This window comes from Capricornis sumatraensis, chromosome 2 (genome assembly GCF_032405125.1).
Source record: "Capricornis sumatraensis isolate serow.1 chromosome 2, serow.2, whole genome shotgun sequence".
Taxonomy (NCBI): Eukaryota; Metazoa; Chordata; class Mammalia; order Artiodactyla; family Bovidae; genus Capricornis; species Capricornis sumatraensis.
In genome coordinates, this window is record NC_091070.1 from 128,616,182 (window position 1) to 128,632,685 (window position 16,504).

Sequence of the window (16,504 nt, forward strand, 5' to 3'; positions counted from 1 at the left end):
AGTAAGGAATATGGAACTAACAAGCCACCAGCAACCAAAAGAGTTTGGGAAAGGTCAAAAGGAGACACCTTGTGTCCGACCACCTCCCAGAATTCTTCTCACTGGCATCCATCTTGGCTAAGCAACACATGTGCCACCAGGAAGCACCCTGAGTCAGAACGACTGGCCAAAGACCACCCGGAAACTAATCCCATCACCATGACACCGAGACTGCGGGCCTCGTGGCAGCGCAGCTCTCCGGGTTCCCTTACGCGGCTGCTCTCCGCCCAGGTGCCCTTCCCAGTAAAGTCTCTTGCTTTGTCAGCACGTGTGTCTCCTCCGACAATTCACTTCTGAGTGTTAGACAAGAGCCCATTCTCGGGTTCCAGAAGGGCTCCCCTTCCTGCAACATCTTCACTGGTGAAGTGTCCTCATTTGTAAAATGAAGGTAGAAATTCTTAACTTGTAGGTTCTGGGAATATTAGAGGCATTGGCCAGATGTGGAGCTTGGTTCCTGGTACATAACAGATGCTCAGCAAATGGTAGCTGGCACTCTATCACCTACATGCTCATGCAGACTCACCTCTACAGTTGCACAATCAACTTGCTCCCCTATTAGTACAAGAGCATCTATAGTGCTCAATAACGTTTAAATGAATGGAAAGCAAAACAAAGTTCTCACTGCAAACCTATAGTCCACAAAGTAGAATCTTAGTGCAATCGCCCTCCCAAGACATGAAGTCAGGGATGCTTTTAAAATCATTGACAGTTCTCAAAAAGATAATGGGATGGTTAAAAGTAATACAGAACATGGCCTCCATCTGGAAACTTAAACATCACTAAAGAAATACTAGAAGAGTACTACCTGCTGATTTGAAGAGAACAGTAAAAAGGCCTATGAGACAAAGATTTAATAAAATACAATACCAAGGCACTGAGAAAGGAGTTTCTAGTATTTCCTCTGCACTATTTTTCACTTTTTGGTAAAAAAAAAGCAATTAACAAATGCCTTCAGGCAATCTGAGTATAGGGACAAGGTCACCATCTGTAGGCCCCAGGGGAGACTACCAATAGGGGAATAAAATAAAATGACTAATGACTCATTCAAGGCCACACAGAACTCAGGAAAGGAAATCTAGGGATTTCCCTGGCAGTCTCATGATGAAGACTGTGCTTCCAAGACAGGGAATGCAGGTTGGATCCCTGCTCAGGGAACTAAGAGCCCATATGGTAAAAAAAAAAAAAAAAAAAAACACAGAAAGAAAGAAAGAAAGCAAATCTAGTATTTGGATAGAGCACCTCAAGTCTAGATGCATTTTTAGACACGAGGGCTAAGCTGGTTCCTGCATAGTTCTCTGGAGCCACTCCCCATCTCCAAGTCGGCCTGGATTGAAGCAGTACCTGCGAGTGCCCAGTATGCGGTGCCCACACATTCGTTCAGCAGGACAAAGGCCACTAGCGACATCCCTCCATTCATCATGCCCACCAGGAAGCGAGTTATTGCAAAGAACTCATATGAAGGGGAAAAGCCATTTGCAATAGCAAACAAGATGTCAAGAGCAAAACCTAGAAAGAGAAGAACAGTATGCAATAATCCAGAGGCAAAACACACTCGATGAATGTAATATATGCGTTAATTTGTAAAGATACATCTTTGTGAATTTAAATTTTCTAAGCTATGGTTTGTTTGTTTCTAAATCAGTTTATCTTAAAGATTATGAAGAAAAACAGGTTTTCTTTGTTACAAGTTGATTTCTGTCCTCATGCGCGGTTTTCAACTATTCCCAATAACGCTGAAAATTGAAAATTCCTAGTTCGTACTCAGCTTGACCAGTGAACTATGCTGAGTCCTGTGGAGCTCATCTGAAATGAACCAACACACAAGATATAAGGAAATGGATCTAGCAAACCGCCTCAATCTTTGTTCTCCTTAGAAACATGGCATGAATTAGAATCCACGGATTGCAGAAGGCACCACTAGGAAATGCTTATAATGCAAATACCTGGTTTTCCCCAGGTATGCTTTAAAATGCTTGGCCAGAAGCACTTGACCTCTCACCAGTGAAATAAAAATCAGTTCTGGGTCCATACAGCAATTCCCTGAGAAACTTAAGAAAATGGTCTCCTTACTATTTCTCTGGGAACCTTAGGAAAATAACTTCTCTTACTCAGTTCATGAACACTAACAGATTACCTGTGAGATAGACTTTCTTCCTTCCGAAGCGATCAGAGAGTTGACCGAAAGTGATAACTCCCACAAACACTCCACTGAAGAAAAAAGAGCTTGCTGCACTCACTTTGTAAGATCTGTTGGCAATTAAAAACCACTAGAGGAAGAAAAAAACAAAGAGGAGACATTTAAGTCACAGAAAAGATGGATGGATGGAGCTAGCTATTTAAAAAAAGCAAATGTACAACAAAAACTTGTATACTAGAATTTCTCCACTGCATTACCACTGCTAGCCAGAATTCAACAGAACATCCATCCAGGACAACACCCAAGGAGATTCTGTCTTCAGAAACCCCAGAAATTGTTATTGCAATGTGCTCCCACAGTAGTCTATAAACATCCTGTGGCAGCACTTAACACAGTACAGTATGTAATAGCTAATTACTTACCCGTCTGTTGACTACGTCCTTCACTCCAAGTCCTTGCATCTCTAGACAGGAAGAGCTGTAAGCCATTAGTGTCTGTTTCTCTGACACCTAACATACTATATGACATATATGAGGCCAAAAATGAACAGTCCTTTTCTCCAATAAATTAATGGGCTTTAAATCCCTTGAGTATTTTCCTTGAAAAATTATATATACAATAACAATATGATTGGGCTTCCCAGGTGGCTCAGTGCTAAAGAATCCTGCAATGCAGAAGACTTGAGTTTGATCCCTAGGTCAGAAAGATTCCCCAGAAGGGGAACTGGTAACACACTCTAGTATTCTTACCTGGGAAATCCCATGGGCAGAGGAGACGGGCAAAGTCCACAGGGTCGCAAAGAGTTGGACATGACTTCGCAATTAAATAAAAACAAACCATATGATACAGTGATTCCACTTCTGAGTATATATACAAAAGAACTGAAAGCAGGGATTCAGACAGGTATTTGTGTGCTAAGGTTCATAGCAGCATTAGTTACAACATCCAAAAGGTGGAATGAACCCTAATGTCCATTCACAGATGAACAGATAAACAAAATGTGCTATATACATCCAATGGAATATTATACAGCCTTAAAAAGGAATGAAATTCTAGCAAGCTACAACACGGATAAACTCTGACTCTATGCTAAGAGAAACAGACAAAAAGAAAAAATATTGTGTGATTACATTTATGAGTGTGACACTGCAATTTATAATAAGAAATATATATTTGGTTTTCAACCATTGTTCCTGTAACATAGCTCCTGAAGCCCTTGTAATTTCCTATGTAAGAATTACAGGGGTATCTTTTTTCAAAAAAAACTTTTTATATGATATTGGGATAGAACCAATTAACAATGCTGTGTGAATTTCAAGTGAACAGAGAAGGGACTCAGTCACACATGTACACGTACCTATCCTCCCCTCCCATCCAGGCTGTCACGTAACACTGAGCAGAGTTCCACGTGTTGTACAGCAGGCTCCTGTTGGTTGCCCATTTTAAATATAGCAGTGTGTGCGTGTCCATTCCAAACTCCTTAACTTTCCCCTCAGGGGGTATGTTTTTTCTGTAAGATTTATTTTTCCAGTTCCTGAAAAAGCTTCAGAGCACTACAGCTAAAACAGGTGTCTTTTATTATTTATAACAAGCCCCTCTCAATCACACTGAGCTTATTATGTTAACGAGGTGACTTTTGGAAAGCCTCTTAGATGGGGGCTGGTTGTCAGGGGAGCCAACCATGTAAAGAGGGTTGGAACTCCCAGCCCTTCCCTCCAGGCCTCTGGGCAGGGGAGAGCTACTGGAGGTTGGGTCAACTGCCAATGGCCAAAGGCTTAATCAATCATGCCTTCATAATGAAGCTGCCAAAAAGTCCAAAAAGATGTGGTTTGGAGAGCTTCCAGGTCACAGGACTTGTGCTGGTACTGGGAGGGCAGTTGAGCTCTGAGGGCGTGGAAGCTCTGTTCTCTTCCATCCATCTACACCTTGTCCTGTGCACCGCTGCAACCTGGCTGTTCTAGTTACAGCTTTTTCTAATAAACCAGTAATCTAGTAGATAAAATGTTTGAGTTCTGGGAAATTCCCTAGCAAATTAATCCAACCAAAGGAGGAGGTCAGAGGACCCTTTGATTTACAATCAGCGTATCAAAAGCACAGGAAACAGGCTGAACTTGTGACTGGTGTCTGAAGGGGGCAGTGGGGCAGTCCTGTGGCATGGAACCCTGACCTGTGGGACCTGATGTTAACTCAGGTAGACGGTATCAGACCTGAACCAAACTGTAGTACACTCTGCTGGTACGGCACAACAGCCTGAGGTGGGAGCCCCACCCTGCCCCCTAACTCCCACCCACACGAATCTGTCGGCAGAAGTGTCTGAAGGGAAGTAGCTGCCAGTAGAGGACATGCTGGAGGAGTGCTTTTCCTTCACCTGGACTAATCAAATTCCCAGAGACAAAGTAGCACCCTGGTTACCAGGGGCTGGGAGAGTGAGGGGCTACCTGTTCGGGATAATGACACAGTTGTTGAGGTGGATAGTGGTGATGTTTGCACAAGGATGTGAATGTATTTAATGTCCCTGTACTGTACACTTTAAAATGACACACTTTATGCTATGTATGTTTTACCACAATAAAAAATAATCCCTGGAGTACTGTGTATGTTAGTTGTTCAGTCGTGTCTGACTCTTTGTGACCTATAGACTGTAGCCACCCAGGCTCCTCTGTCCATGGGATTTCCCAGAAAAGAATACTGGAGTGGGTGTCCATTTCCTTCTCCAAGGGATTTTCCCAACCCAGGGATTGAATCTGGGTCTCCTGCATTGCAGGCAGATTCTTTACCATTAGGGAAACTTATAAGCTCAAAGAGAAAGTAATCACCTTCTACTTAAAACGCCATTATCTTTAGACCTAGCTAGTGACGTCCACTCCAGTACTCTTGCCTGGAAAATCCCATGGACAGAGGGACCTGGTGGGCTGCAGTCCATGGGATCATGAAGAGTCAGACACGACTGAGCGACTTCACTTTCACTTTTCACTTTCATGCACTGGAGAAGGAAATGGCACCTCACTCCAGTGTTCTTGCCTGGAGAATCCCAGGGACTGGGGAGCCTGGTGGGCTGCCGTCTGTGGGGTTGCACAGAGTCGGACATGACTGAAGCGACTTAGCAGCAGCAGCAGCAGCAGTGACGTGTTACAGTGACCTTTGTTTACAGAGATAAAAGCCAACTGGTGTCTCAGATGTGACCTCAGAGAACCAAGAGATTGCTCATCTCTCCCCTCCACAGCCCCTTTCCTGGGCTCAGCAAAGACAAATTTAAGAAAGCCCCTTCTTGAAAACTCGCATGGAGACACCCCTTACTTGTCCCTTCTCTATCCATCAAACCACTCCTGTCCCATGCTTTGACAACCAGTTGTTATAGCCCAAAGCACATCTAACTTCTCTCCTTCTCTTGTATTTCCTGCAAGATCAGATGGATAAAGGTCTTGACAAGACATCTTTAGGCAACAACAACACACACAAACATTTAGGCGCTGGAAAATAAACAAGGATGAAGGCCCTCACTAATGCTGTGCTTTACTACTTCTGAGATCTTCTGTCCTTCACATGCAGTTCTTAACAAGATTAATTAACTATTTTCCTAGCCCTTCATGGATTAGAAATAATAGTCTAGGGTGCTACTGCCCCTAAAAATAGTAATCAGGTAGCTACTGCTCTCAGTGGCAGTCGTAATTTAAATGAGAGAGTGATGGAAGCTCTATGACCAAAAACTGAACTATACTCCAGGTTTTTTCATCCCAGTGTTTAATAAGTATTCGATTAGTTTCTACTAAAGGTTAATAAAACTATTCTAAACACTGGGAATACAGATGCAAATGGGCTAGACTTGGTCCCTGCCCTCATGGAGTGTAAGTTCCAGTAGAGTGAGACATTAAACAAGTAAACATATAGGGACAGGCTGGAAGAAAATCTCTTTAAATAAGGTACCCAGGAAGGCTTCTCTGGGGAGGGACATTTGTGACCTGGATGATGAGGAAGTGATCAACACTGAAAAGCTGTTTGGGGAACATGAGGATAAGTGCAATGGCCATAAGGTCCTTGAAGACATGTCAGAGTGCCTTTTGCAGGGTGGGATGTAATGAGACCAGAGAGCTGGGCAGGCACCAGGTCATGCAGGCCCTTGAGTCACAGGAAAGAGCTGGGATTTTAGTCCAGTGCAGAGGGAAGACGGTGCATTCCTGGACTTAACGTTTCTAAAGCTCAGCATTCACACTTAAAGAATGCAATACAACAGGGACAGTGGGAGCAGGGAACTTCCTACAATAGTCCAGGAGATGATGTGGACTTGGATTAAAGCAAGAGTGACGGAATTACATGAATCACATGAATGTGGGAGGGATCTTGAAGGCAGCAGGACTTGATGAATGAGATGTGGAGCGGGGAGGAGAGAAAGGGAGAGTGAGGGATTTAACCCAGGTTTTTAACTTTGGCCATTCAGTAGATGGTGGTGACAGTTTTTAAATTTTTATTTTTTTTATATTGAGGATATATATTTTTTTAATTGGAGGACAATTGCTTTACAATGCTGGGTTAGTTTCTACTGTGCCACAATGTGAATCAGCTATAAGTATAGATATATCCCCCTCTCTCTTGAGCCTCCCTCCACTCCCATCCCACCCCTCTCGGTCAGAGCACCGAGCTGAGCTCCCTGTGTTACACAGAGCTTCCCACTAGCTGTCTGTGCACACATGGCAGTGGATACACGTCAATGCTACCCTCTCGGTTCGTCCCACCCTCTCCTTCCCCAGCTATGTCCGCAAGTTTGCTGTCTACGTCTGTGTCTCTTTTCCTGTCCTGCAAACAGGTTCATCAGTACCATATATATGTGTTAATACACAATACTTGTTTTTCTCTGACCTACTTCGCTCTGTCTAGGTTCATCCACATCACTATTAAACGACCCAATTCATTTCTTCTATGGCTGAGTAATATTCCATTGTATATATGTGGTGGTGACATTTTGAGGTAGAGGAAGCTGCAAAAGGGTTATCAGGTACATAGTGGGAAAGTAAGAGTTCTGGTTAGACACATTTTGAGGGTGAGATGGAGACTGAGATGCCTATAAAAACATTCATACTGAAATGCTCATCAAGCATGTGCATGTGTCTTGAGCTCAAGGGAGAGGAAATGAGAGCTTATGAGAACAGAGATGAAGGAGGAGGCTCAGGACAGGAGCCCAGTACACTTCCACATTTGCTGGCTGAGTAGAAGGGAACTACCACAGAAAACTCACTACTAGTAGGGGGTCAATGGAGAAGGCAGTGGCAGCCCACTCCAGTACTCTTGCCTGGAGAATTCCCGGCACCGGGGGAGCCTGGTGGGCTGCCATCTATGGTGTCGCACACGACTGAAGCAGCAGCAGTAGGGGGCAGAGAGAGCAAGAAACAGAGGGCAGGGTGGTGTCACAATCACTACAAGAAGAGATGTGACTGAAGGAGGAAGGGGGTAATCAAGTATATCCAATGTTGCTTTAGAGGTCAAGTTAAGATGAGGACAGAGGTGTGCAGTTATATTTGGAAACAAAATGGACACTTAAAAACAGCAATTTCAGTAGAGTGCTAACGGCAGCTGGGTTGGAGAGGGCTGAAGAACTGGACAGCTTAAGGAACTGCAGGCAGCAGATGTGCACAGAATGGGTTCCGTGAGTTTTGCTGTGAAGAAGAGTAAGGAAACAGGACAGGATTTGGACAGGGAGGTGGGGGTCAGAGATAACTGGTGTATTTTTTGACAGGTGTGCGCATTAATGAGAGACAGTAGAGAAGATATCCTTGTAGGAGAGAAGTACTTGGAAAAGCAAGAAGGAAGGGGCTTGAAGGTATAAAGAAGAGAGGGTATGCTCAGTCACGTCTGACTCTTTGTGACCCCATGGACTACAGCCCACTAGGCTCCTCTGTCCGTGGGGTTCTCCAGGCATGAATACTGGAGTGGGTTGCCATGCCCTCCTCCAGGCGTCATCCAGACCCAGGGACGGAACCCATATCTCTTCATGTCTCCTGCTCTGGCAAGCAGGGTCTTTACCACTGGCGCCACCTTCAGGAGAAACAAACCTGGAAAAGCAAGGAAGGGTCTTGAATGCACAAAGTAGAGAGGGGACCCTTTCACAGATGTGAGGAACTTCCAGTGCAAAAGGGAGGAAGACAGAACGTGGATTCAGAAGCAGGCAGTAAAGGGACCTTGCTGGATTGCTTCAGTTCTTTTTCACTGAAATATCAAGTGAGGTTGACGGGTGAAGGAGTGTGAGTGGAGGGGGAGCTTAAAGTTTGAGGAGGAAGAAGACAGGCCCTTCTCAGAAGGGGACATGACCCATTCAAAGGAAATGTCACAGGGCACGGTGAGTGCACATTTGAGTTCTGTTCTTACTCACTGTGTGCAGAGAAGGCGGGGAGGAGTCAAGGGGTTTCCCAGAAGTATTACACAGAGAACGAGGCACCAGGAAGTTATGGGGATTTGCAAAGGAATGTTTACTATAACAACAAAATCTATGCTGAGAAAAGGAAGACATAGGGGGATGATGGGTGGTGAAAGAATGTCCCACCTTCAGGAAACCCCCTACTTCTTTAACTCCTCTGTACTCTCCATTCTTGATCTTACTGAACTCTGTTTGTCCACAGAGGAAATTCACTCACTGAACCAGGTCCTTCTCAACTGGAGGCTGCTTTTCCTTTTTACCCAAGGACCTGAGAAGCTGAGATGCGAGCAGATAACCAAATTCCAAAATTATCAGCTTGTCTGAAGACCACATCATTAGACTGTGTAGCTTTCTGGGGCAGAGAATCTAGCCTGTTTTGAAACAGCCACTCTTCCTTTCTTTTATAGGAAGAGAATGCTTAGCTGGGCATGTGGCTCCCCAGAAGAAAGGCTAAATTTCCCAATCTCCTGATAATTAGGATGGCCACACTATCAAGTTCTGCACAATGAACATAATTGGAAGCATCACGTAGCTGTGTCCAGGAAATGGTCTCAAGAGATGGCTGATCTGTCCTCTGTTCCTTCTTTATTTCTACTAGTTTACTTAGAATGTCTATTTGAAAGCTAGATCTCTAAAAACAAAAGTAGAGTTACCATATTATCCCACAATCCCACTCGTGGGTATATATCTGGAGAAAACCATAATTTGAAAAGACACGTGTACCCCAGTGTTCACTGCAGCACTATTTACAACAGCCAAGACATGGAAGCAACCTAAATGTCCACTGACAGACGAATAAAGGAGATGTGTTATATAAATACAATGGAATATTACTCAACCATAAAAAAGAATGAAATAATGTCATTTGCATCAACATGGACAGACCCAGAGATATTATACCAAATGAAGTAAGTCAAACAGAGAAAGACAAATGCCATATGATATCACTTATTTGTGGAATCTGAAAAAAAAAGATACAAATGAACTTATTTACAAAACGGAAATAGATCCACATATATAGAAAACAAACTTATGGTTACCAAAGGGGAAGAAGAAAGAGTTAGTCGCTCAATCGCATACAACTCTTCGCAATTCCATGGATTATAGCCCATCAGGCTCCTCTGTCCATGGGATTTTCCAGGCAAAAATACTGGAGTAGGTTGCCATGCCCTTTTCCAGGGGATCTTTCTGACCCAGGGATAAAACCCGGGTCTCCCACATTGCAGGCAGATTCTTTACTGTTTGAGCTGCCAGGGAAGGGGGGAGGTATAAATTAGGAAGATGGGATTAACATATATACACTACTATATATAAAACAGATAACCAGCAAGGATCCACTGTATAACACAGGGAATGCTACTCAATATTTTGTTATAACTACAAGGGAAAATAATCTAAAAAAGATCTTCCCTACCCAGAGATCAAACCCATGTCTCTCATGCCTCCTACACTGGCAGGGGGTTCTTTACCACTAGCACCACCTAGAAAGCCCATATATATGTGTGTATATATAAAACGGAATCACTGTGCAGTATTCCTGAAACTAACACAACAATGTAAATCAACTACAATTAAAAATTTAAAATAGAAAAGGTAATGTGTGTATGCAAAAAAGGAGAAGAAATGAAAGCTGGCACTCTACCTGAGTCCATGATGAAGAGGGTCGCATGTTAGTGATGGTGAAGCCAAAAGCTGAACCCCCGACAACACTGCAGTGGAGCCCAAGCATTGCACGGTTTTAAGTTCCAGGCAGTCGGGTTAAGAATCCCCTAACCCCCTCATCTGGACCGTGTCATCCTCAACAACAGCATCCCCTCTAAAATCCTGATTATGCACATTCCAGTCTCAGACCACCATTCCCCAGACTTCCGCCCACTTCCTCCAGTGCCCCTACTTCAAACATTCTTCAGCCTCTTCAAGACCTCCAATTAGCCAAGTACTTCAGGAAGCATGGCCTGACTGATCAAAAAAAATTAAGTGATGTTAAGAAACTCTGATTTAAGGATCTGTAAGGAATGAGTAAATACATTTTGAAGCTTCACATAAAATGATTACAAGTTTTGGAATTTGAAGGAGAAATTCTGTTTTGTGAAAAATTAATTTATTTTGGATGTATGGATAGTTCTGTGGTAGAATTCTCAACTTACAAGGAATGCATAGGGGGACAATTTTCAGGTTGAAAAATGAATCAAATATTAAATATTAGGTTGGTTGATTAGAGAAGAAAGGGCTGCATTTGTTACAGGGCTAATATCTCTTCTCTTACAATGGCCAATAAAAAACAAGTGCAGTCAGGTCTTGTTAACACCCTGGAGTTCAAACACGTGCTTTTATGTCTTTCATATGCTCGGTGTTTGTTTTGGTATTTTCATGCCTTTAAAATCTGGCCTGCAAGTTTAGCTTTGATTATCCTGAACTTCAATTCTGCCTGTCTATATGGCCAAGAGGTTCAGACTTCCGTTGATCAGTTTTGCGTTTAATCAATAAGGAGAGACCAACATGGCTGCCAACCACATTTGCAGAACTTCTCAAACTCATCAAAAAGGCTGTAATACTAACCTTCTAGCCACTAGACAGCTATCAGATTGGATGGCAGTTTTAGGAAGACACGGCCCAAGGGATGTTTCACCAGCAAATTTCAAATTCTAATTCTCAGGCTGCTAGTTCTAATTGTCAAAGTAATTTCTAGTAATTTTTCTTCAGGTCAATGCTGGCTGGACTAATGCATCTTCCTACATCTCTGGGAAACAGTTAGGAACCAACAGAAAAACTGAAAAGCACTGCCAGATTTTTTAAAAGCAAATTAGAGAACGTGACAACTGGAACCTGGGCAATCCCACTGACAAATCTAGGTGAACTAGGGGTGGCTGACTCAGGAATGCCAACTAAAGCGCTTAGGACGACTTATAAACTTGTGTAGTTTTCCTCATTCCCTGTCCCCTGAACTTACACAATTTTGGTTTGAATGTTTTGTCCTGTTTTCAATATTAAAAACTTTCCAAATATAGTTTACATGCTTATCACATACCTACTATATAATCTAAAGAGTTTTATTTTGTCAAAGCACAGACAAAATACACTGGGAGAGTGATCCCCGCAGTATTTGAGAAAATTTATCAGGAGATAACCTACTTTTACAGTTTTATTTATTTGTTTATTTATTTTTGGCCGTGCTGGGTCTCTGCTGCTGCGCAGTCTTTCTCTAGCTGTGGAGAGCGAGGGCACTTTTTGGTTGTGATGCACTTTCTCGTTGTGCTGGCTTCTCTCGTTGCGCAGCACAGGCTCTGGCAAACTCAGGCTTCAGCAGCTGCAGCAGCGGGCCCAGCAGTGGCAGCTCCCGGGCTCTAGAGCACAGGCCCAGCAGTTGCGGCACACGGGCTTAGCTGCTCTATGGCACGCAGGATCCTCCCAGATCAGGGACTGAACCCGTGTTTCCTACACTGGCAGGTGGATTCTTTACCACTGACCAAAGAGGTCACCCACCAAGTTAGACTAAATTACTAGGTTATTTTCTTGCCCTTTGGTCAATACTTAGTACCAAGGCAAAACCCAAACCAAGGTATCAGAAATTAAGCTATAAAAATCCTAAATATGATGACTGTGACATTCTTGAAAAATGTGTTCTTTATGAGGCTTTAAATTTTTAAAATCATAAATTTATAAGTCACTCAAACCCTTAATTGGCTAGAGATTATAAGTGATGACTCTCCTCTCATTTTTAATGACAAGCCAAATTCTAAAGCTACAGAATATTCCTTTCTATACTAATTCATTTCAAATTGAAAAATCACTTGCAAATTGAAAAAGCAGGAAACCTACTTTTCTTTTATCATACAAAAAAGGAAGAATGTAAAATTAAGATATTTTCAGTTCATCAGTTTGACCTATTTTTATTTATAACCAACATCTGTATTTCTGTTCATATGCTTACCACAATCACTATATTGCATTCTTAAGTTAATAAAACTGTGTTCTTAAGTTAATAACACTGTATTTTGAAAAAGGATTTAAGGGGCCTGGCATTAAGAGCACTGGTACAATCATTCACTCATCTAAAGAAAGCAGACCTGAGAAAATTGGGCACAACTGGGAATAGGCACCAACAGCAGGTGCCTTGAAAGGAACAAAAATACGGTAAGTATGGGTTTGAGTCCAGGGCCAGGTGGCAGGCAAGGCCTTCCAGCTCTCAAAGAGGGTAAAAAGGCAGGTAGACAGACGTGAAGAGCTGAGACAGTAACCACTGACTGGGCATTAAGGAAGCATCTGGGAGGTCTTGTGTTTAATATTAGGATTCCTACTGATTAGAGACTGAGAATGGCACCTTTCAAAAAGTGATAAAGTATTAGCGTACGTCAAGAAAAGCTGAACTATTATTTACATACAGAATGGATACATAGCAAGGCCCTACTGTATATGGCAGCCACAGGCTTCCCTGGTGGCTCAGAGGTTAAAGCGTCTGCCTGCAATGCGGGAGACCTGGGTTCGATTCCTGGGTCGGGAAGATTCCCCTGGAGAAGGAAATGGCAACCCACTCCAGTATTCTTGCTTGGAGAATCCCATTGGCAGAGGAACCTGGTGGGCTACAGTCCATGGGGTCGCAAAGAGTCAGACATGACTGAGCGACTTCACTTTCACTGTATACAGCACAGGGAACTATATTCAATATCCTGTGAAAAACCATAATGGAAAAGAATATAAAGGGGAATATGTACACTCTCCTTCATTTTGAATCACTCTGCTGTACAGCTGAAATTAACACAACTTTGTAAATCAACTATACTTCAAGAAAATGCTTTTTTTTTTAAATTGCTTTAGCTGCAATTCAAAGAATGGAAGAGTGATAGTAAGCATGGGTATGGAAAGACCTGTCAAGGTCATCGCAGCGGTCCAGGCCGGTCTGGACAAGGTGGAGATCTCAGAGAAGAGAACAGATTCAAGCTGGAAATGCTTAGGCTGACTCATCCATGAACAAGTATTATCTGATACCATTAGCATGAATGAGATCAACCTCAAATTGAATGGAACTAGAGATAAGTTTTAAAGGTGGTAACAAAATATGTTTTAAGAAATTCCCTTGAAATCATCAAACCTTATGCCTTAAGGGACCATCACAAATCACATCAATCGTTTTTTTTGACATGGCAGAAATATAATTTGAAAAAATAAATTATTGCTTTAAAATGGATTGCATGCTTACATAATCCTAAAAACAAAATTAATATCTGAGTAATAAAATATATATCAAAGATATGTCACAGACATACAGATCAATGGAACAGAAGGACAGCCTAGAAATAAATCCACATGTATATGGTCAGGTAATTTACAAAAAAGGAACCAAGAATGTTTGATGGGGAAAGGACAGTCTCTTACATAAATGATGTTGAGAAAACCAGATACAAAAGAATGAAACTGGACCTCTATCTTACAACATATACAAAGATTTTTTAAAAAAATCAAAACAGATTAAAGACTTGAACATAAGACCTGAAACCATAGAACTCTTAGAAGAAAACAGCATTAATAAGCTCCTGGACATTGATCCTGGTGATAATTTTTTGAATTTGACACCAAAAGCAAAAGTAACCAAAGTCAAAATAAACAAGCTGGACTATATCAAACCAAAAAGCTTCTGCATAGCAAAGGAAACAATCCAACAAAATGAAAAGCAACGTACTGGGCAGGAGAAATTATTTGCAAAGCATGTATCTGATAAAGGGTTAATATCCAGACTATATAAATAACTCATACAACCTAACAGCAAGACCCCCAAACAATCCAGTCAAAAACTGGGCAGACAATGCCAAATTTCCAAAAAAGACAGATAGATAGATGGCCAATAGGTATATTAAAAGGTGCTCAGCATCACTAATCATCAGAGAAATGCAAATCAAAGCCACGATGAGCTATCATCTCATACCTGTTGGAATGGCTGTTATCAAAGGGACAAGAAACAAGGGTTGGTGAGGATGTGAAGCAAAGGGAATGCTTATGCACTGCTGGTGGGAATGTAAACTGCTACAGTCACTGTGAATAGTATGGTGGTTCTTCAAAAAATTAAAATCAGAACTACCATATGACCCAGTAATTCTACTTCTAAGTATTTTTCTGAAGAAAATGAAAACACTAACTAGAAATCCCATGGACAGAGGAGCCTGGCAGGCTACGGTCCGTGGGGTCACAAGAGTCAGACACGACTTAGTGACTAAACCACCACCAACTAGAAATGACATCGGCACCCCCATATTCACTGTAGCATTATTTATAATAGCTAAGGTACGGAAACAGCCTAATATTCATCAATAGATGAACAGATACAGAAAATCTGAGATATATATGTGTGTGTGTGTGTGTGTGAATATTATTTAGTTACGAGAAAGAAGGAAATTCTGCTATTTGCAACAACATGGATGGGACCTGAAGGTATTATGCTAAGTGAAGTAAGTTAGACAGAGAAAGACAGATAGACAAATACTGTATGATCTCATTTATATGAAGACTCTAAAACAGAAAAAAAGCTCATAGATACAGAGATCAAATTAGTGGTTGCAGAGACAGCAGAAGAGGGAGGTACAAAATGGGTGAAGGGAGTCAAAAAGCTCAACCCTCCAGTTATAAAATAGGTAAGTCATGGGACTGTAATATACAGCATGATGTCTATAGTTAACGCTGGACAGCATATCTGAAAGTTGCTGAGAATATATCTTAAAAATTCTCATCACAAGAAACAAACTTTTTTATAACTATATATGGTGAGGGATGCAAGCTAGACTTACTGTGGTTATCTTTTCACAATATTATTGCACAAATATTGAATCATTACATTGTATACTTGAAACTACTATAATGTTGAAGGTCAATTATACCTCAGTTTAAAAAAGATGTATCGGATGGGGGCATGCTGCTTACAACTAGATAATGAGTAACCGTCCAACTTTTATATAATATTCTCCTCTAATCTCAAATAACCACCTTTCAAAATAGGTATTTGCTATTTCCATTTTATAGATGACCCAACTGCAGCTCAGACACAATCTTATTAGAGAGGGCAGTGGATCATGGTCCTAATGCCAAGATATCTGCCTCAAAATCTTCCTTGAGCATTATATGCTCAAATTACTTACAAGTTTTAGAATTCTGGAGCTAACTAGTGATAAAATGATGCATTTGAGCATGTTAAATGACAAGCACAGAGATTACAACATGCTGGGTGAAGGCTATTTTTTAGCATGTGTTTCATTCCAGAAACTATGGGAAAAATGAACTGATCATTAGAAGGAATACTAGAAATATGCAGGTCATTGTGGCTTAGGGTAACAGCACCAGGGGTTGGCAGAAAGGAGAGGGAAAAGGTAGAAAAGGAAGATGGCATGTCAAATTTGGAGTGGAGGTTCTGTGGCCTGGCTACTTGGGAAATGATAGGAAGGCTGGGGGTGAGGAGATAGGAATAATTCATTTTAAAATCAACTTCCAAGTTGGTTTTGTTTATTCATTTATTTTTTTAAGAGTAGATTTAGCTCGTTCTATAGCGCATGTTTTAAATACAGACACTTAATAAAATTTCTAACTTTTAACTGAACTTTTACCCTTTACACACTGTCTGACATCCTGGTATAGCCACAGGGATACAAACCAACCATCCCCAGGTTGCCTTCTTGTCTTCCCTCCTCGGAATAGTGCTGTGCTGCCTTAACCTTCCTCACTGGCCTAGAATGCGATTATAAGAGATGTTTCTTAAACTGGTTACACATATTAGGAAGACTTTAGAGCAAGAAGGATCTTTAGACACACAACCAGCCTTTGCTCTGAGACTTCTCATTGGCTGTCAATGTCACGAGTTTGTCCGCCTTCCTCCTGTGACCTGAGCTGCCCCTTTCTCTCCACTAATGTATGGTGACATTTCATGAAACAAGGGTTGAGAA

The 16,504-nt window shown here is 41.8% G+C and overlaps 1 protein-coding gene across 1 annotated transcript in view; it reads right to left on the bottom strand.

Moving 5' to 3' along the window:
- The window catches only part of SLC22A15 (solute carrier family 22 member 15), a 95,097-nt gene that overhangs the window by 43,645 nt on the left and 34,948 nt on the right, over positions 1 to 16,504 (bottom strand). Inside the window, exons 3-4 of the mRNA XM_068965921.1 lie at positions 2,174 to 2,306; positions 1,381 to 1,545 (exon numbers count right to left, since the gene is read on the bottom strand). Of these exons, the coding sequence (XP_068822022.1) occupies positions 1,381 to 1,545; positions 2,174 to 2,306 (298 nt within the window). The remainder of the gene's footprint in view (positions 1 to 1,380; positions 1,546 to 2,173; positions 2,307 to 16,504) is intronic.